Source organism: Leucoraja erinacea, chromosome 7 (assembly GCF_028641065.1).
Source record: "Leucoraja erinacea ecotype New England chromosome 7, Leri_hhj_1, whole genome shotgun sequence".
NCBI lineage: Eukaryota > Metazoa > Chordata > Chondrichthyes > Rajiformes > Rajidae > Leucoraja > Leucoraja erinaceus.
Genome location: NC_073383.1, coordinates 7,635,232 through 7,656,961, shown reverse-complemented (window position 1 = coordinate 7,656,961; position 21,730 = coordinate 7,635,232). Strand labels below are relative to the sequence as shown.

At 43.0% G+C, this 21,730-nt stretch overlaps 1 protein-coding gene across 2 annotated transcripts in view; it reads right to left on the bottom strand.

Annotated features, from left to right (window-relative positions):
* Positions 1 to 21,730, bottom strand: part of satb2 (SATB homeobox 2) — a 200,264-nt gene that overhangs the window by 146,702 nt on the left and 31,832 nt on the right. For both annotated transcript variants that reach the window (XM_055637731.1, XM_055637730.1), the window contains exons 4-5: positions 6,882 to 7,008; positions 5,989 to 6,112 (exon numbers count right to left, since the gene is read on the bottom strand). In XM_055637731.1, coding sequence (XP_055493706.1) covers positions 5,989 to 6,112; positions 6,882 to 7,008 — 251 coding nt within the window. The remainder of the gene's footprint in view (positions 1 to 5,988; positions 6,113 to 6,881; positions 7,009 to 21,730) is intronic.

Sequence of the window (21,730 nt, the reverse complement as noted above, 5' to 3'; positions counted from 1 at the left end):
CACAGATTCACAACTCTGGCTGAAAAAGATGAGTTTTTCCTCATCTCAGTCCTAAATGGCGTAGCCCTTATTCTGGACACATTTACTCCCTGTCCACCCTCAGCAACCTTTCTCTTGAACTGTGACCCCTGTTTCTGGACTCCGCCAACCTGGGGTGCATTTTTCCTTGTCCGAAAGTGATCAGATAAGTGACTGGCTTGCTGCTGCTACCAGATTTTTTTTTTAAATGTAAAGTATTGCCAGTTTTAAATGACCTCACCGGCTTTGGCTCAGTCAGTGGTGTCCTTGCCTCTGTGCCAGAAGGATGTGGTTCAAGTTCCCAACCACTTCTTACAGAGACTTGAGGTCAATGCTGTATACAAAATGGCATTCCAGCGTAGTACAGCTGAGAGAGTGCATTACTGCTGGAGACACCATCTTTCCAGGAGGGCCTGGCTGTTCTCATGGCTGTACATAAATTACCGTAAGATATTGTTTAGAAGAGTAGAGAGGTATCCCTGGTACACAAAATTGCTGGAGAAACTCAGCGGGTGCAGCAGCATCTATGGAGCGAAGGAAATAGGCGACGTTTCGGGCCGAAACGTTGCCTATTTCCTTCGCTCCATAGATGCTGCTGCACCCGCTGAGTTTCTCCAGCAATTTTGTGTACCTTCGATCTTCCAGCATCTGCAGTTCCTTCTTGAACACAAGGTATCCCTGGTGCCTTGTCCAACATTGATTCCCCAGCATCAGTCAATGAAACAGACTATCTGGCCTTTATTAAACTTTGTAGGTGCTTGCCATGTGCAAATTGGTTGTAACATTTCCTACGTTAAAACAGCGTATACATGTTAAAGATTATTTTATTTGCTATAAAGGGTTTGGGAATCCTGAAAGGTGCGACATTCATGCAAATCTTGATTTTATTAGTTATCCAGAGAACATTAACATTGTGAAATGGTATTTCTATAAAAAGGATATAATAAATGGAGACACAAGGAACTGCAGATGCTGGAATCTCAAGCAACAACACAAAGTGCTGGAGGAACTCAGCGGGTCAGGCAGTATATGTGGAGGGAATGGATAGGCAACTTTTCGAATTGGGATTTTTCTTCAGACTCCATTACCTTCACAGATGCTGCCTGGCCTGCTGAGTTACTCCACCACTTTGCTACTGCACCAACAAGTGATTTAATGCCTCATTTTGAAATGTTGTTTTGTGTTGGAATACCATATATGAACCTTCAAGCTATGCTTGCACAGATACGGATGTAAAAGAGCTAAGCCACTGCCTATCTGCATGGCCTGTCTAGAACAGAGAAAACTGTTTGATGCCAGCCAAGGTGGCAGTGTACCTGCTGTACACATTGTACATGGGACTCTGCTGCATGGTGGCACAGCGGTAGAGCTACTGTCTTACAGTGCCAGAGACTTAGGCTGCTGTCTGTACGGAGTTTGCACGTTCTCCCTATGACCGCGTGGGGTTTCTCCGAGATCTTCGGTTTCCTCCCACACTCCAAGGATGTGAAGGTTTGTAGGTAAATTAGCTTGGTAATAATGTATAAATGTAAAATTGTCCCTAGTGTGTGTGGGGTAGTGTTAATATGCGGGGATCGCTGGTTGGTGGGGCTCGGTGGGCCGATGGGTCTGTTTCCGTACTGTATCTCTAAACTAAACTAAACTAATCATAATCTGTGGCTTTCTCTGCCTCAGAAGGCAGTGGAGGCCAATTCTCTGGAGGCTTTCAAGAGAGAGTTAGATAGAGCTCTTAAAGATAACGGAGTCAAGGGATGTGGGGAGAAGGCAGGAACGGGGTACTGATTGTGGATGATTAGCCATGGTCATATTGAATGGCGGTGCTGGCTAGAAGGGCCGAATGGCCTACTCCTGCACCTATTGTCTATTGTCTATTCGTGAAGTAGTCCTGCTATTTATTGTGGGGCTGACACCCAAGTTGAGATAGTGACCTGGACGGGGACAAAGTCAATGGCGGGAGGAAGGAGGGAGACTAACAGGGCAAGCATAATCTGAAGGCAAGGGGCAAGGTGGCTGGGATCAGGAATGCCAAGGGAGACCGAGCAGGGGGAGGGTGGTTGTGGCCATGGTCAGCCATTGGAGGTCAGGATTGGGATCAGTGTGGGGCATGGGCAGTGTGGGCCACAATGCGATCAGATTTCTGATTAAAGTCTACTGAGTAGTACTCACAAATGCTACTTAACGTCCCATGAATTTTGGAAACTATTTGAAGGTTCCTCCATCTGCAAACATTGCAATTGGTTTATTTTGTCTGGGGTGTGAGAGCAGGATAAAGGGAGGGGGAGGGAGGGAGGAAACTTCTTCCCCCCCCCCCCCCCCCCCCCGGAGACCCGACCTTTTCTCTCCAGTCGGGGATCAGTTGCTCGTTTAGGCTGCAACGAGGAGCGGCCTCCAACAGAAGAAGCCGGGGACTATCAACCTAAACTGTCATGAATGCTAACGATAAACCAGGTGAAATAAATGAGCCCTAGTGACAAGAGTCAACCCCACCCATTTATAAAACCACAGATTTGTTCCCTTGGTTCATATACAGGGAGTGTGTGACTTGGGTCATGCCTTGCAAAAGGTGCTCGACATTTTCACAAGACTGGGAAAAGAACATAATGTCCTGTAAATTGCACTCTTGGGACTGAACTTTGCACAACACCAATCCCAAGCTTGGACATCGGATTGAGCGATGTTGCTCGCCACTGCATGACACGGCACGGTGACGCAGTGATACAGTTGCTGCCTTACAGCACCACAGACCCAGGTTCGATCCTGACTACGGGTACTGACTGTATGGAGTCCGTACGTTCTCCCCGTGATCTGCGTGGGTTTTCTCCGGGATCTCTGGTTTCCTCCCACACTCCAAAGACGTACAGGTTCGTAGGTTAATTGGCTTGGTATAATTGTACATTTTCCCCAGGGGGTGTAGGATAGTGTTAGTGTGGGGGAATCGCTGGTTGGGGTGGACTCAGTGGGTCGAAGGGCCTGTTTCCGCGTTGTATCTCCAAACTAAACTAAACTAAACAATCCTGTGAATTGAAATTCATGAGGTGATCTCTCATTGGGCAATGTGGAACTGATAACTAAAATTTGGCCTGATTACATAGGCTGCATTATCAACATTAATACATTTTCTGTAAAACTACAGTGCAAGCAGCATAATGTTACAGAAGTCATGTCACAGGCTGCTTTACATGGAGTTCATCAAATGAACATGCAGGCCCATCCTGGCTTTTGTCAGGGCCACCCACCTACAGCGGGAAACTGAACCACCAAAGGGGGTCACAAAATGTGAAAGGAACAACAGATTTTTAATTTCATAATCAGCTGGATTACAAAGTTCAGCGGTGGAAGAACTGATGCTGCCAAGACCTGAGCTAGTTTTGGAAAGTCTTAAAGTTTCCTCCATCTGAAAACATTTCATATTTATTTCCCCATGTGAATCCACACTGGAATTGCATAAAGGGAGGAATAGGGCTGAATGTTTACCCCCCCCCCCTGGGGAGTGTGTGAACTCTCCAGTGGCGGGATAATTAGCTCGGATTAGGCTGATGAGTATCAAGAAACTGTCATAGAATGCTAACAGCAGGGCAAATAAATGAACCCTAAGCAAGGCTGGAGCAAAACAATACAGAAAATGCTGGATAATACTCCCAGGGTTCAGGTGGCAGTCTGTGTGAATAGGAACACAGTCCTTGCAAAAGGAGAGCATTTTCACAAGAATGGGAAAAGAGACATAATGCCCTGTAAATTGCACTCTTGGGGACTGAACTTTGCACAACACCAATCCCAAGCTTGGGACCACCGGGCTGAGTGATGGGGCTCAACTGCAGATACACGGCACGGTGACGCAGTGGCGACCAGTTGCTGCCTTTAGAAGAACAGACCCAGGTTCGATCCTGAAGACCTACTGACAACTATGGAGTCCGAAGATCTCCCCGTGATCTGCGTGGGTTTTCTCCGGGATCTCTGGTTTCCTCCCACACTCCAAAGACGTACAGGTTCGTAGGTTAATTGGCTTGGTATAATTGTACATTTTCCCCGAATAGTGGAGATAGTGTCAGATGGGGGAATCGCTGGTTGGATCTCCTTCGACCTCAGTGGGTCGAAGGATGAAGACTGTCTACGACTATCTCCAGACTAAACTCAACTAAACAATCCTGTGAATTTTACGATTAACATGCCGATCTCTCATTGGGCAAAACCTACTGATAACTAAAAATTTTCGCCTTTTTACATAGCGACTGCATTATCAACATTGATACATTTTCTGTAAAACTACAGTGCAAGCAGCATTAATTATTACAGAACCTGCACATGGCAGTTTTGTCATGGAGTTCATCAAATGAACTGCAGGCCCAGTCCTGGCTAGGTCAGGGCCACTTGGCTACAGTGGGAAACTGAATGCCAAAGGGGGTCACAAAATGTGAAAGGAACAACAGATTTTTAATTTCATAATCAGCTGGATTACAAAGTTCAGCGGTGGAAGAACTGATGCTGCCAAGGCCTGAGCTAGTGGATTAAAGTCTTAAAGTGCCCTAATGAATATAATTTCATATTTATTTCCCCATGCAGAATCCACACTGGAATTGCATATTTCACCCAGTAATCGCAATGCCTCATGCCTGGGCACAGTCTTTTCTAATTCACAGGTGAATGACGATAGTGTCGGAGCCTGATGCAAGAACTGCCATAGGTACAGCAGGGCACACACTCCAACTAAGCAAGGCTGGAGCAAAACCAATACAGAAAATGCTGGATAATACTCAGCAGGTCAGGTGGCATCTGTGGGAATAGGAACAGAGTCGACGTTTCAGGTTGGAGAGCCTTCGGCAGAATGGGAAAAGAGATAAAATAAGTTTATAAAGCTGGATGGAGTATGAGGGAGGGGGATATCTCTAACAGGGTCAAATGGGGGTTGTCCATGGGGATCAACTGCAGATAAAGGGCCTGTCCCACTTGGGCGACCTAATTGGTGAGTTTAGAAGAGTTTGAAAAAATGCTGGATTAGTGCCCTCAAATGCCGAAGAAAAATACTCGCGGGATATAAAGATCAGCTTCGACTAGCAACGACTACTCGCTATAGATAAAAATTGATATATAGGGTTATATATATGACCCCTTTGATGTAAAAATAAGGTACATTCCTTTATGATGTTTGCTTTATAAAACCCTGGGGCTGCGAGAGGTTGCGGAATGAAACAGTAATTTTAAAACTATTAGAACTATATTATCGAGGCCTATAAAACTAATAATACCTTTTGCGACCGGGTCTTGCAGCGATTGTTCGTTAATGATTTACTAGGCTGAACATCTGCGATTAGTACAGCCTAGTAAAAATCGCGTTTTAAGAAGAGTGACGAAGACCCCTCCACCTTGTGTCGCCAAAATTCACGGCCTCACCAGAACTGAGGGCAGATTCCCCAAGTGGGACAGCCCCTTAGGTTTTTGTCACGATACCTACTAGAGAATGAGAACACGGGGAAAAGAATGAAGGAGTTGTGAAATGCAGAGCAAGAGGATGAGGTAGAGAAGGTTAAGTTGGGTGTCCCCTCCATTCCCCGAGAGATAAAATGGAGAGAAAGAAAAGGAAATAAAAACATGCTGAGCGAATATTACAGATGGATGACCGATACAGACCAAGACATCAAGTTGCCCGAAGTTGTAGAATTCATTACTGAATACAAAAAGCTGTATATCCACCTATTTCTGCTGCGGAGAATCATCTGCCTAATGATTCCATCATTCTTGACGTCTGAACATTGCAGATCTCATATCTTTGCTCTTTCACTATCTTTTCCTTGGCTGTTTTCCAAGAGCCTGTACATTGCTTAAGGCCTGACAGCAATTGTTAACCCAGTTTCCTTCTGTATTTGTCTGGCCTGACCGACAGAACATTTCCTTCTTCATTCAGATTTCGATTCTGTATTTTCAGCTGCCACAGCATGCAGTTTTTATATTGACCATTGAACGTGGGGTTCCTACCTGAGAGAGGGGGCATTCTTTGGCCAGGGTGCTCTGGTTCATTTCCTTCAGCAGCTCCTTCAGTGCGTTCCGGACAGTGGCATGGTTCCACTGCTCTGCCGGAAGGTCCTCAAACTTTGCACAGCTGTGAAGTACAGAACAGAAAAGATATTAAAAAAAGAAAGAAATCCTCACTCACACCAACCCTTTGGCTGAGGCATACCGAGCAAACATTTCTGCTGGTCTGGTTCTGCTTACAAAACCAGGCTGAGGCACAACAGGACAGGCAGAAGCTGCCAAGTCACATCGATTCTACATTTGCACCCCCCAGCACCGCCAAACTCATTTAAAAATATATGTTTTCCTTTCTCTTTGCAAGTTCAAAAAGGGGGAAAGGGAAAATGCTGAATTGAATAGCTGGATTCCAAATCTCTGCAATATAATTTTGCACCGTACATAGAAATATAGAAAATAGGTGCAGGAGTAGGCCATTCGGCCCTTCGAGCATGCACTGCCATTCAATATGATCATGGCTGATCATCCAACTCAGTATCCTGTACCTGCCTTCTCTCCATACCCCCAGATCCCCTTAGCCACAGGGCCACATCTAACTCCCTCTTAAATACAGCCAATGAACTGGCCTCAACTACCTTCTGTGGCAGAGAGTTCCACAGATTCACCACTCTGTGTGAAAAATGTTTTTCTCATCTCGGTCCTAAAAGATTTCCCCCTTATCCTTAAACTGTGACCCCTTGATCTGGACTTCCCCAACATCGGGAACAATCTTCCTGCATCTAGCCTGTCCAACCCCTTAAGAATTTTGTAAGTTTCTATAAGATCCCCGCTCAATGTTCTAAATTCTAGCGAGTACAAACCTTCAGCTTCTGCCAATGGCACGTGTTGGTAGCACCCACCTTTGCAACTGGATTTTCAGTGTCACCACGTGATGGACGTCCTGTAACATGTCGGCCACTGTTGCGTCTGGGGCTTCAGTGAGATAGTTCAGGGGCAGAGGGCTCCACTTTCCCACCTTGATCATACCTGAATCGATAAACAACCACATCTATGAAAGGCTGGCAAACGCATGAGACAGAACAAACAAGCAATGAATGGAAACACACCTTTCCACAAGAGAAATCCTTTGCAAAAAAAAAATCACATTCTTTGTTTGTCAATTCTCATCAAGTCAAGTCACATTTATTTATATAGCACATTTAAATAACAACTCTCATTGGCCAAAGTGCTTTACATTTGTTATAAGAAATGCTACTTCAGAATTCCTCATCAATGAATATCCCTCAACCCAATGAAAAAACGTTTCAATGACATGGTCTCCTCTGCATTGGAGAAACCAAGCATAGACTAGACCAATTTGCAGAGTTCCTGCACCCTGAACTCAACATGTCATTTTAACTCTCTTTCCCACTCCCACATCAACAGTCTATCCATAGACTTCTTCATTACTGTGGAGAGACCAAATACAAATTAAACAACATCTCATTCTGTTTGGGTAGCTTACAATCCAATGGTATGAATATTGACGTTTCCAATTTCAGACAACAAACTTCTCAGCCTTTGGTGTTCTCCTCCCATGCACAGTCATCTGCCCACAAAGGTTCCTCTCATTTTATTTTCCCAACTGTTCCTCCCATATCCTCCCCACCTGGTTTCCATTTACCCCCCATTCTCATGTGGTTCCCCCAATCACCCTTCCTCGAACCCCTATATACTAGCAATCTTTGCGCTTTCCTCTCAACCTGATGCAGGCTCTCAATCTGCAATTTTGACCTATACCCTCTACAGGGCGGCATGGTGGCGTAGTGGTAGAGCTAATGCCTTATGCCCCTGTCCCCCTTAGGAAACCTGAACGGAAGCCTCTGTGGAGACTTTGCGCCCCACCCAAGGTTTCCGTGCGGTTCCCGGAGGTTGCAGGTGGTTGCCGGAGGTTGCAGGTAGTGGAAGCAGGTAGGGGGACTGACAAAAACCTCTGGAAACCGCACGGAAACCTTGGGTGGGGCGCAAAGTCTCCAGAGGTTTCCGTTCAGGTTTCCTAAGTGGGACAGGGGCATTACAGCCCCAGGACCGCGTTCGATCCTCACTACGGGTGCTGTCTGAATGGAACATGCATTTTCCCTGTAATGGGCTCATCAGCCAACTCAGAACGGGGGGGGGGGGGGGAGAGTGCAGTGGAGAAATAAGTTTATTTGGCCTTCCATCACAGCGATGTGATGGATGTTTGTGTAAATTGTGTTGTGTCTTGGGTCTATGTGTTTGTATGTATGGCTGCAGAAACGGCATTTCGTTTGGACCTCAAGGGGTCCAAATGACAATAAATATATCTTATCTTATCTTTATCTTATCTTAATGCGCAGAGCTGAAGTGGGGGCAAGTAACTTTTAACCCTGAGAAGAGATAGCTTTCAACAGGAGAGCATTTGTGTGCCATAGTGTTGATCTGGCATTAGCTGGAGGTAAGTGCCAGTATTTGGATAGATGGCCAGAGGAATGAGAATGTTCATTGAATTCTAGCAACAATGGTAGAGTAAACATTATAATATTTCCAAGGCAGTTTCTAATGTCTTTATTAGTTTGATTTCTATGGAAATGGTTAGGTGGGGGAAAGATAGATCAGCCATGATGGAATGGCAGAGTAGACTTGATGCGCCAAATAGCCTATTTATGCTCCTACCACTTATGAAATTGGTTGAAAGGAGCCATCTTATGAATAACATGGAACTTCTGTCCATCCTGTAATTTTTTTTTAAATTAGTTGAAGTGTTTATTATCGACATCCCTTGTTCAGGAAAGCTCAGTGGATAAATCTAATAGATTTAATGGAAAGGAGAATTAACTTATTTGTAACTGATGGCTTTCACTACCTCAAGGCTGTTACTGTTCTTCAGAGAATGAGCTATTTTGGAAGTGTGTTCTCTGTTTTAGTGCAGGAAATACATGCAGCAATGTCTCTCATCAGTAACGAGATAATCTACCCACTGTTTGTTTTTGCATTAAGGAAGGTACAGTATTTGTTGGATTGGTTTTGCATCAATATAGCAACCTCACAAATCAACAGGGAAGAAGATTGGACTTTATTACCTTCCATCACAGTGAGGAATGCGGGGAGCCGCTGTGGTGGATGTTCATGCTAAATTTTATTTTATGTGGTTATGTGTCTTGTTGCTTTTCACTTTAGTATGGCTGTACGGTAACTCAAATTTCACTGTACCTTAATTGGTACATGTGACAATAAACTGACTAAGGCAGTGAAGAAAGCGAATGGTATGTTAGCTTTCATAGCAAAAGGATTTGAGTATAGGAGCAGGGAGGTTCTACTGCAGTTGTACAGGGTCTTGGTGAGACCACACCTGGAGTATTGTGTACCGTTTTGGTCTCCTAATCTGAGGAAGGACATTATGGCCATAGAGGAAGTGCAGAAAAGGTTCACCAGACTGATTCCTGGGATGTCAGGACTTTCATATGAAGAAAGACTGGATAGACTCGGCTTGTACTCGCTAGAATTTAGGAGATTGAGGGGGGATCTTATAGAAACAATTCTTAAGGGGTTGGACAGGCTAGATGCAGGAAGATTGTTCCCGATGTTGGGGAAGTCCAGCACAAGGGGTCACAGCTTAAGGATAAGGGGGAAATCCTTTAAAACTGAGATGAGAAGAACTTTTTTCACACAGAGAGTGGTGAATATCTGGAACTCTCTGCCACAGAGGGTAGTCGAGGCCAGTTCATTGGCTATATTTAAGAGGGAGTTAGATGTGGCCCTTGTGGCTAAGGGGATCAGAGGGTATGGAGAGAAGGCAGGTACGGGATACTGAGTTGGATGATCAGCCATGATCATATTGAATGGCGGTGCAGGCTCGAAGGGCCCAAATGGCCTACTCCTGCACCTAATTTCTATGTTTCTATGTTTCTAAATAAACTGAAAACCACTATCAGAGAGATGGAGCAGAACGGAAGCTTGGCAGCTCACAAACTGGCCAACAATGAACAGCACAAATCACCTTAGAATGGGAAGTACACTCATTGTTTTATTTAAGTCAGTAAAAGTCAGCACTAGTCCAATCCTGCTACCTGTTTAGACGCCAAACACTGGCAACTCCATAAGTACAGGAACCTTATGTTAAATTAGCTAGTGCAGTCATAAAGAATATCCTCTTTACATAAGAAAACAGATGCAACTAGTTCTGAAGGTGACAATGTTTCAAATAAGGCGCTAGCTCTTACATCATACATTTTCCACTAAGGTCAGGTGAAATATTTTCATAGTCAGATATTTAAGAGCTTATTTGTACATGTTCTTTGAGAAATACTAATGAGACACACCTCTGAGTGCAGTTCTCAAGAATCAACTAATCTAAATCTTGTTCTGTTGCTGGTTCCCTCACAAAGGAAATTGTTAGGTTTCAACATCTACACACCCTTTATTAGAGCAATCAGACTGGTTCTAACAACATTTTAAAATACCTTCCATCTGATCTGATTATTATTCATTGACAGTCCCTGACAGGTGACTAAAACTACAAATGTTTTGTTTTGTGCAAGGCTAGAAATATAATGCCTCGACACTTTTCGTTCTAAAAATGCAGCCCAACCTACTGACTCCTTCCAGCATTTTGTTTGTACTTCAGATTCCTGCCAACTGCAAATTCTTCAATTTTTTCATACAACCATAAGGACAATTTTTTTTCAATTTAAAATGCTCAGCTTACCTCAGTTAGATTAGTACTTTTTGTTTGGGGGTTATTGGCCCTGTAGCATCACCACAACATTATTTTGTCCATCCCATGAGGGACCACCTTTCACAAAGTCATGCGTTTCCATCTCCCAGTAGGTAAACAGGTTACCAAGTTGTGTACCGACAATTAGCCCATGCAAAATTTAACAAGCAGTAAAGGCTCAGTGCCAATATGTCCAAACACCTTAACTATTCATTTGGAGACACTAAATTAGGCTGAATTGGTCTGAATTCCTCGAGTATTTTACTACGTTTCTGAGGAACGGGCAAATATAACTGGCTTGGATGATGCATCTTGAATGGTATGGATGAGTTCTGCTGAAAGGCCAGATTCTCTGCTGTTTGGTCCTACGACTCTATGCACCACAGAATCCCTCCAGTAATAATTCACCATCAGGAACAAAGGGGGTCAAAATCTAATAGCTTAATATGGGTCCCTCATTTTAATTTCTAACCAAGGGATTAGTCCCTAACCAAGGAACTGCCAGCTCCACGATGTTAAGTCCGCAGGCTCCCGCAGTTGGAGCTCCCGAAGTCAATCCCCAGTAAGAGGTCGCCAGCTCCTCGATGTTATGCCACAGCGCGGACGGAGACACGATACGGAGAAAAATCGGGGTACTGATTTTCGACGATCAGCCATGATCATATTGAATGGCGGTGCTGGCTCGAAGGGCCAAATGGCCTATTCCTGCACCTATTTTCTATGTTTCTATATTTCTAACGTAAAAAAACGAACATTCCTAACATCAAAGAAAGACACAAAAAGCTGGAGTAACTCAGTGGGACAGGCAGCATCTCTGGAGAGAAGGGACAGGTGACGTTTCGGGTCGAGACCCTTCTTCAGGACTCTGAATTCAGATGCTAAAGAAAGGTCTTGACCCGAAACGTCACCCATTTCCTCTCTCCACAGAAGCTGCCTGTCCCACTGAGTTACTCCAATTTTTTGTGTCTTTCTTCGATTTAAACCAGCATCTGCAGTTCCTTCCTACATATTTCTGACATCAATGTAGGGATGTCTTGGCATTGGAAATTATTCCCCCAGCTACAAAATCAGTGCTTTGGTTAAAGTTAGGTTAACCAGGAATAGAGATACTTCATATATATATCATATAGCCCCTGTTGACAAATCTATTTCCTCATTTTACAGTGGGATTTTTGTTCAACCCCCGTTATTTTTTTCCCCAGTACAGAACCACCCCTAATGTCCTCATGTATAGTGAAGTAAGCCAACATCGGACTGGAAAACCTTACTTCTTAGTCATCAGAACCAAAGCTACTTTTACTTACCCTATTTCCCCCGAGTCATGCTACCTAAAGGGCCAACACTATATTCTTTGTCCTTTGTCCTTTGTCTGACCTATTACAATCTCTGATACAACCTTACACCCATGCCGTGACCGCTTTTGTCGTGAAGATTAGGGGAGGAATCATTGTAAGCTTCCAAGCTACTGCTGCTGATCTCTGCCACATCTCCGCCACATCTCCCTTCTGCATTAGGAGGGTCACTCAGAGCATCACAGACAAGGGAAGGAGATTTCCTCTACTTTTTCCACAGTCTATGAAGCAGCCAGTGTGGGCATAGTTGATACGGTTATATTGCCATTGCAGCACCCATTCATTCAGTAGCACACTTGCCTCCAGCTGGAAGAGTGCTGCTTGCAGAGTGGAATGCCTCTTTAAGCGCTGGTTAAATTCCGGCAATTGTGACAAGGCACAAGCCAATGTCAGTTTCAGAATGATGTTACACAGGGATACCCTACACTCCTGCTAGGCTATGGGCCGAGCATCAAAAATGTAAAGTAGAAAAAAGTGCTGGAGAAACTCAGCAGGTGCAGCAGCATCTATGGAGCGAAGGAAATAGGCACGTTTTGGGCCAAAACCTTTCTTCAAACACTTCTTCATCAAAATTGTGTCTAGAATTTAACTTTCGTGACCCATGTCCGGGAAGTACTTGACATTTTGCACAGATTTAGATAAAATGTAATTGAGAAGGAAGTCATAACTCGTCAGTGCCAAAAGTTGCAAATTAATTAATTACGCTAATTAGAAAATGATATCGAAAATGTAAGCGCCGTCTAGAGTTCAATGCTCATATTACTGTGGGGAGCTTAATTCCATGCTGCTGTCTATTTGAACCATATATTAATATACCATATATATATATACGTGAATATGATTGTAATTAGATATAATTATATATAATTATATTATATAAAGATAATATAATAAATATAATTGTGAGTGTGTATTTCGAATGAGAATGCCGCAGAGGTCCCGCTCCAGAACCAGCCTAATTAATGGGTGAGGGCAGTTCCTGTGGGTTCCCCCATTTACTGAACCCCACTGATTGCCAGTGTGCAGATTGGGGGTCACAGCCCTTTGTTGGACAGGCTGGGGGAAGACTAAGGCATCTTCCACTGAGAGGAAAATGCCTAACCCTAACCCAACCAGTTACCCAACCAGATGCAACTAAATTTAAAGTAGCTCTTTCTTCCCAATAACCCTTTCTGGCTTAAGCCCTCCCTTCACCACCTCCAGTTTAAATTCCATTTGGAATATTTTGGAGGACCAAGAAACCAAGAACCAAGAACCCTAACTCGCCCCCCTTCCAGAGCTGCCCACGGCTGGAGCAGGAGCCGCTTTGGGACCGACTGTGGGCTCCGTAAGTGTGCCCGCTCAGCGTGTCCACCTCGGCCAGCATGCCCTTCTGGATCATCATGGTGATGATGGCGGGGAGCAGCACTGCCTGCACACCGCCCGGGCCATCTTCAGCACATCCATAGTGTTGGTTCCATCAGTCCGCCCGCTCGCTCGCTGCAACACCGGCGATCCGACAACCCGACCGACCCTTCACAGCACCCACCGGCGGCCCGACAGCCCGACCGACAGACTGATTGACCGACTGACTGACCAACTGACTGACCTAATTCTAATTCTAACCCTAATTCTACATTTGTTATTTATCTTTTTTATTTAACAGTTCACATCATAACTTTACAAAGATAAATCAAATTGTAAAACAAAATTATCAGCAAGGTTAGCATTACCTTTATTCCTTCAAAACCTTGCTATTGTTTTGATGTAATTAGGAGGCAGCCATGATCCCAGTGCTCGCTGCCTAGCTACCATGAAACAAAGCATGTGATTGGTCAATTGGCGTCCGACGCAATGTCAAACGTGCATTGATTGGACAATTACTAATCAGAAAATTTGAGGTTTTTCTCATATATTATAAAAATATGTTCTTGAAGAGTTTCAGATATGATTTCTATAATATTTTTACACAATATGTTAAAAATTCAGGTAGTTACTTGATGTGGGTCATGAACATAAATGAAAAAACACCTCGGCCCACAGCCTATGGGCTGTGAACTATGCAATTGAGGTTTTTGTTCTTCATGCATTTTTTACATTATTAGGGTAACCCACAATGCTTCCTTAATGCCAATAAAATGGCAGAGAACAATGTCTAGATTCTCCACTGGAATAAGAAATATAAACCAAAGGTGATCATCTGAGGTTCCATCCTCAGCTGGGTACATTTCTGGTAATTTTATCTCGCCGACAGTTGTGGACATCGCCCAGACCATCACGCAAACCAACCTCCCTCCCATTTACTCAACCTGCAAGTCAAGCTGCTTGGCAAGGCCACCAGCATAATCAAGGTCAGTCTCACTCTGGCCACTCCCTCTCCCATTGCGCAAGAGGTACAAAAGAGGTGAAAACCCACACCTCCAGAATCAAGGACAGTTTCTTCCCAGCTCTTATCAGCTAACTGAACAGTCCTCTCATCAGCTAAAGGGCAGTCCTAACCTCCCATCTACCTTATTGGAGAGAGGAGGCTGAAGAAATGTCTTGACCTGAAACATCACCCAGAGATGTTCTCTCCAGAGATGCTGCCTGTCCCACTGAGTTGCTCCAGCATTTTGTGTCTTATTGGAGAACTTTGAACTATCTTTAATCAGACTTTATCTTGCTCAAAATATTGCACCCTTTATGATTTATCTGTGTGCTATGAACGGTTTGATTGTAATCGCGTGTCGTCTTTTCTTCAACTGGATAGCACGCAAAGAAAAGCTTTTCACTGTACCTCGGTAAACGTGACAATGATAAACTAAACATTACCAAATGCCCTTGGCTCATTAAGCTGGACAGAGTGCAGTTTTCCCCACACTAAGTGGTCAAATGCAACCACACCTTTGCCCTTACAATGCATTTTGAATTATGTCAAGCCAGGGGCATGGTTATGATTGGGAACACTGATTCATTCCTAATGAAGGGATTTAACCAGGAGAAATTATGGAGAAAGTCCAGATCATTTTCTGAAAGGTTTGATTTTTTAAGTAGAATTGATGTAGACGCATTACATTCATTAGTCCGTTATGATACCAAATATATGCAAAACGTGGTGAGCACTGACCAGTCCATCAAGGGTTCTGACCTCCCCACCATCAAAGAGATCTATAGGAGACACTGCCTCAAAAAGGCAGCCAACATTATCAGAGACCCACACCACCCTGGCCACACACTCATTTCAACCCTGCCTGCGGGAAGAAGGTACAGGAGTCTGGTAACTGTAATGTTCAGGTTCAGGAACAGCTTCTTCCCTACAGCCACCAGACTATTAAACGCTACAACCTCTAAATAAGCTCTGAACTACATAGACAGGGATATTGATTTTGTCTTTTTGCATTATTATTGTTTGTTTTTTATGTATATTTGTGTGTGTGCGTGAGTATGTACATGTGTGTATATGTGTATACACACACACACACACACACAAACTGAACTTTTTTTCTCATTTATTATATTATTTACAGTGTATTGTGTGCTGCTGCAAGTAAGAATTTAATTGTTTTATCTGGGACATATGACAATAAATTACTCTTGACTCTTAATAAAATGTTGAATTCTGATTTTATACACTGCTACCTTTACAGCAAAAATTGCATCAGGTTGTAATAATGGAAGGGGTATAATTCAAAGGTGTAATTGCAGTAATTTCCCAATCAATGACAATTGTAGGACTTGCTGCTGTCCATGTACAAACATGCTTACAAAGTCACCTAGCTTGCAAAACCACTTTCCTAATCTGATTTAGAGTCCATCACTTTCTGTAAGGGTTTGGGCTTGGGAAATCCAGTGACAAAAACCTAGCTGACAACACACAAAAGAAATCTGTCAGTGAACCAGGAAGTAAAATGCTCTGAGATTTAACTATTAAAACATTTGACACATGGTATAAAAGGCAGGTTGGTACATTCAAGAAGGATTAACTGAAATACTGTAAACAAACTTAAAAGGAATGTTTTTCAGTATTTAAAATTCAGTATCAGATTGTGGCGCCTTAAATAATTATTCCAAAGGAATTGTGTTTGTAAAATTAAGAATTTCTGGGTCAAAGTGGTTGTCCAGGAGTAATTAAAACTTAGAAATGCAATGCTTTGTGTTTCTCCATTCAATGGCAGTTCAGGGTGAGTAACAATATTAGTGATTCTGCTGATGCCCACCTCTGGCGGAAAAAAAATAAAGTCACTCACAGCTCATTCAACCATTTTAACGCTTCAGGAATTTTTGCTGTGACTTTAATGTAAACAAAATGTCAATTTATAGCAGAACATTAATTCTGCATTGCTTACATCTATGAAGCCTGTGGCAACGTCACATGACAACATCTTCGAGAATTCTACATTTAATTGTTCTAACCCCAGTGTGATCGATCGCACAGAGCAACATTTAAGCTCGCAGACGGTTCCATCAACTTTTGCAACTGTAAATTGTGAGCCAATCTGATGGTAAAATCTCACCTAACATATTTTAGTGTTTCTTGCTCCAGGTTATATGTTAAAACAAAACTAACAAAACAGAGTACAAATGGTTGATACTGATTTGCAAGTATTTAGTTACTTGCAAATCCCATGCAGGGTGGTGAATCTGTGGAATTCTTTGCCACAGAAGGCTTTGGAGGCCATCAATGGATATTTTTAAGGCAGAGATAAATAGATTATTGATTAGTATGGGTGTCAGGGGTTATAGGGAGAAGGCAGGAGAATGGGTTTAAGAGGAAAAGATAGATCAGTCATGATTGAATGGCAGAGTAGATTTGATGGGCTGAATGGCCTAATTCTGCTCCTATCACGTGAACTTATTTTTGGCTGCTTCACCACCTTATAAAGGGCCTGCATGCACTTTTCCTGGAGAATGCCGTCTTCAAACAGTGAACAATTAGGAGAAAAAGTGAAGTAAATCATGAAAGGGATCTGTATTTTTGTTGCGGCCACGAAACATCCCACAGCAATTTGCAGATAAAAAATGTACTTTTACAATAATGCAGGAAGTTTCACCATGAGCTTGTGCACAGAAAGATCTCACTAACAACAAATGTTAGAACTCTGAAATAACCAAAGAAAACCTTAATCCTGTTTCTCTCTCTCCACGCTGCCTGACTTGCTGAGTGTTTCCAGCATTTTTTACTATTATTTTGTATTTTCAGCAAGTGCATTTTAGTTTCATTTACAACAATATTCATTGCCGTTTCCCTTCCATAAATGTCAACGTTGAAGAAGTTTTGCTCTGCTCTCCAGTGGGATTTCCATCTGTCTCTTTTTCATTGTTTGGTCTCAGCTGTTTCTCTGTCTTCACTTGTCTTTGAAACAATTTTGATCAAAAATTGCCTCCACAGAGTGAAATCTCAGTACAACAGTTCAGGAAGCCAAATAACTGGCAATATAGGGCTGTCTAAATGAAGAACAGTTGCTCAGGTTTAGGCAGCAAAAAGGCGTTTCACAAACTATGAGTTTGGTTTTCCAAGTGTAGAGCAGCCTTCGCCATGAGCTGAATGTATCAACTGGGATTAGGGATTATGTTGGGTAGGGTTTGGGGAAATTCATCCACCAGCCACACTAACCTTTTCCAGCCTTCTTGATGCAAACTAGAGGTGTTGCTGCTATAGCTTTCCCATGCAGTGAAGATGAGCTGAGATGGCCTCAGGTGGTGGAACCCAAGGCTTCAAACATACATGTCAACAGTCTCTATGTAGAAACTATTAACCATCAACCTATCAAAAAAGCCCCTTGCCTGTGTCCACCTGTTACTTCCCACCCACCTCTCTCCACACTATCAGTCTGAATAGTCGGTCTGATAGTCCAGAACAGGGGTGGGGAACATTTTCATGTTGGAAGGCCGCATTGTTATCTGTAATCTAATAAGGCCGCATTCAAGAAACTTCAATTAGATATACTTCAAAATGTACATTATTTTGTTAAAATAGCCCTCATGACTTACTAATGTTTTAATTGTGGCCATCAGTCGGGGAGGTTTATTTAGTTGAATCTTCTTTTACTCTTTGGTATTTTAAATACGTTCATTTTAAGATGCTGCAGGGTTGGGGAACCTGCGGCCTTCTAGGCCATTAAGTGCGACCGTTTGAATGAATCCAAATTTTGTAGAACAAATCCTTTTATTTTTATTTAAGAAGGAATTGCAGATGCTGGAAAATCGGTAGACAAAAATGCTGGAGAAACTATGCGGGTGAGGCAGAGTAAATAGGCGACATTTCGGGTCGAGACCCTTCTTCAGGGTCTGAAGAAGGGTCGAGACCCCAAACGTCGCCTATTTATTTCGCTCCATAGATGCTGCCACACCCGCTGAGTTTCTCCAGCATTTTTGCCTACCTTCGATTTTCCAGCATCTGCAGTTCCTTCTTAAATAAAAATAAAAAGATTTGTTCTACAAAATTTGGATTCATTCAAAAGGTCGCACTTAATGGCATAGAAGGTTCTGGATCAGGTTCCCCAACCCCTGATCCAGAATGTCATCTATCCATATGCTCCAGGGATGCTGCCTGGAGACTCTTCATCTAATGACAATAATCCTACTCCTCAATTACTTTAACTTCCTCGTTTTTGCATCACGCTGATGAATCAATGATCCATACTCTCTTTGGCTTTACTTTCCTGCCTACAATGAAATACACTAACCCAGTGCAGCGTAGGTTCATGAGGTTAATTCCCGGGATGGCAGGACTGTCATATGTTGATAGAATTGAGCGGTTCGGCTTGTATACTCTGGAATTTAGAAGGATGAGACGGGATCTTATTGAAACATATAGGATTATTAAGGGTTTGGCCATGCTAGAGGCAGGAAACATGTTCCCGATGTTGGGGGAGGGGGGTCCAGAACCAGGGGCCATAGTTTGAGAATAAGGGGTAAGCCATTTAGAATGGAGATGAGGAAAAACGTTTTCACTCAGAATGTTCTGAATCTGTGGAATTCTCTGCCTCAGAAGGCATTGGAAGTCAATTAACTGGATGCTTTCAAGAGAGAGCTAGATAGGGCTCTTAAAGATAGCGGAGTCAGGGGATATGGGGAGAAGGCAGGAGCGGGGTACTGATTGGGGATGATCAGCCATGATCACATTGAATGGCAGTGCTGGCTCGAAGGGCCGAATGGCCTACTCCTGCACCTATTGTCTATTGTCTATTGTCTTACATATTTTCCTATTTAGCTCTTTGCTCTATTATTAAAATCCAACTTTATTTTGGTGTTTCTATGGCTCCATCCAACTGCATTCACACTTTCATTTAATTTACTCACTACATGGTCTTAACTTTAATTGATAAGCATTTATTCTTAATTTTGTTAGAATACAATACTTTTTTTTAGTTTAGTTTAGTTTAGTTTAGTTTAGTTTAGTTTAGTTTAGGGATACAGCATAGAAACAGGCCCTTTGGCCCAACGAGTCCACACCGACCTGCGATCCCTGCCACACACTAACATTATCATACACACAATAAGGACAATTTACTGAAGCCAATTAACCAACAAACCTGTACATCATTTGAGTGTGGGGGGAAACTGAGCACCCGGAGAAAACCCACGTAAATCACAGGGAGAACATACAAACTCCGTACAAACAGCACCCGTAGTCAGGATCGAACCCGGGTCTCTGGCACTGTAAGGCAGCAAATCTACCGATGCGCCACTGTGTCTATCTGCATTATATTGGACTGGATCATACTCAATCTAATCCAACATCACCCCCTGCCCCCACCTCCGTGTTACCACCACCACCTCAGTTTACGCTAATATTTGCAGCCAAACAGTTCCCAACCATCTCAAAGCCTCAGTTCTGCACTTTCTACATGAGCTGGCCTTTGAGATCATGCATTCCAATACCTTTGATAGCTTGATCCATGATATCTTCCACCAGTCTGTCCATTGCACTTACTTCTCTCAGTCCTTTACTGTCCCCTTCATTGTCTGTCAAATGCCTTACTATTTTGTGTCAATTTCAAGATTGTGTTCTTTGTCCCCAACCTAGCCATCCACATCCACTGCAAATTGAAGAATATCCAACAACAACCTCAGGCTACCACCATTTTCCTCGACTCTCCTGACTAAACCTTTCATCTAATTCTTTGTTCCACCAGTTATTTTCTTTATATATTTCTTTTCTTTGTACATTTCTTTTGGTCCTACAGGCTTGAAACTTTCGACCTGGTTTCTCGTGTATTTCTTCTGAAAATCTATGTAACCAATAACACTGACAATACAATGGTTTAAAAGGTCCAACTAGGTTTGGTTGATAAAATAGTCGAAGGGAGCATGTTCGCCAATAATTAAATAATATGCATAAATTCAGATGATCCAAAAATTCTGGTGACAACCTCAACTATATCCTGCCTACTTTAAAAACCTTGCAATGCATGTACACCCACGTCATTAAATCATTAAACAGAAACATTTAATTTTCTGAGTTACCCCAGCATTTTGTGTTTATCCATGGTTTAAGAGTTGGAATGGTCAGACTCATCATGCAAAGGTGAAAGCAACAGGTGTCCTAAACTTTCTGAGGTGCAACTTTCATCATTGTTCAACTTCTGTCAAGGAGAAGCTGTATTTCACCCTCGTTAGACCTCACTTGGACTACGCAGTTGCAGCATGGGACCCATACACAAATAAAAACATTTCTTCCATCGAATGTGTCCAAAGACAGGCCGCTCGTTTTGTTACTAACACCTATGAGAGAGAAGCGAGTGTTACCAAACCGCTGGATTCTCTGGGGTGGAACCCTCTCCAAGACAGACGTGTAGCTCACCGTTTGACCTGTTTTTACAAAATGTTAAATGGTCAGCTTGACATAGATTACAAGACCTACACCAAACCCAAACCAATTAGGAGCAGACGAGGGCATTCGATCCAATTTGTGATTCTAGCTACCAAGACAGATGTGTACAGTAATTTGTTCTTCCCACGCACAATTAAAGCATGGAATAATCGTCACCTTACTATAGTTACCCAACCAGATGCAACTAAATTTAAAGTAGCTCTTTCTTCCCAATAACCCTTTCTGGCTTAAGTCCTCCCTCCACCACCTCCAGTTTAAATTCCATTTGGAATATTTTGGAGGACCAAGAAACCAAGAACCAAGAGTAATGGTCTTGAGATGGGAAGATGGAAAGATGGAAAATCACGCACATGGTGCAAAATCTGTTCTCCCGCGACCACCTTGATCCCCATCAATGTTGACCATTGTTGCTGGGCAGGCTGAAGGGTACAATGGTTACAACTAGTCCACAAGCCCTGAGCATTGACTATGACAATGCAGCTTGTGGCCAAAGACCACTTGACAACCACAGCCCAGGTTACTTCAAACAGTTTTAAAAAATGGACCTCAAGCATTTTGAATAATATTGAGTGACGAACATGAGAGTGAAACTACGTATGTTCTCGGGTATTAGTAGTGTCAGGCAGTCGAATTAATTTGTGAGCGAGTCATTTATTTCGCTGGAGGACATGAATGCGTCTTAAGGCGCAGCCTCTCTGCAACATCTCCATTCAGCGTTAGATCCGCCCCCCTCAGTTACATCTGCTCACGTCTGCTGAAAACTCGCCCACCTGCACAAACCCAGAAGAGCCAAAGGTAGAAACAAAATGCTGGAGTAACTTAGCTGGACAGGCAGCATCTCTGGAGAGAAGGCATAGGTGATGTTTCTGGTCTGGACCCTTCTTCAGA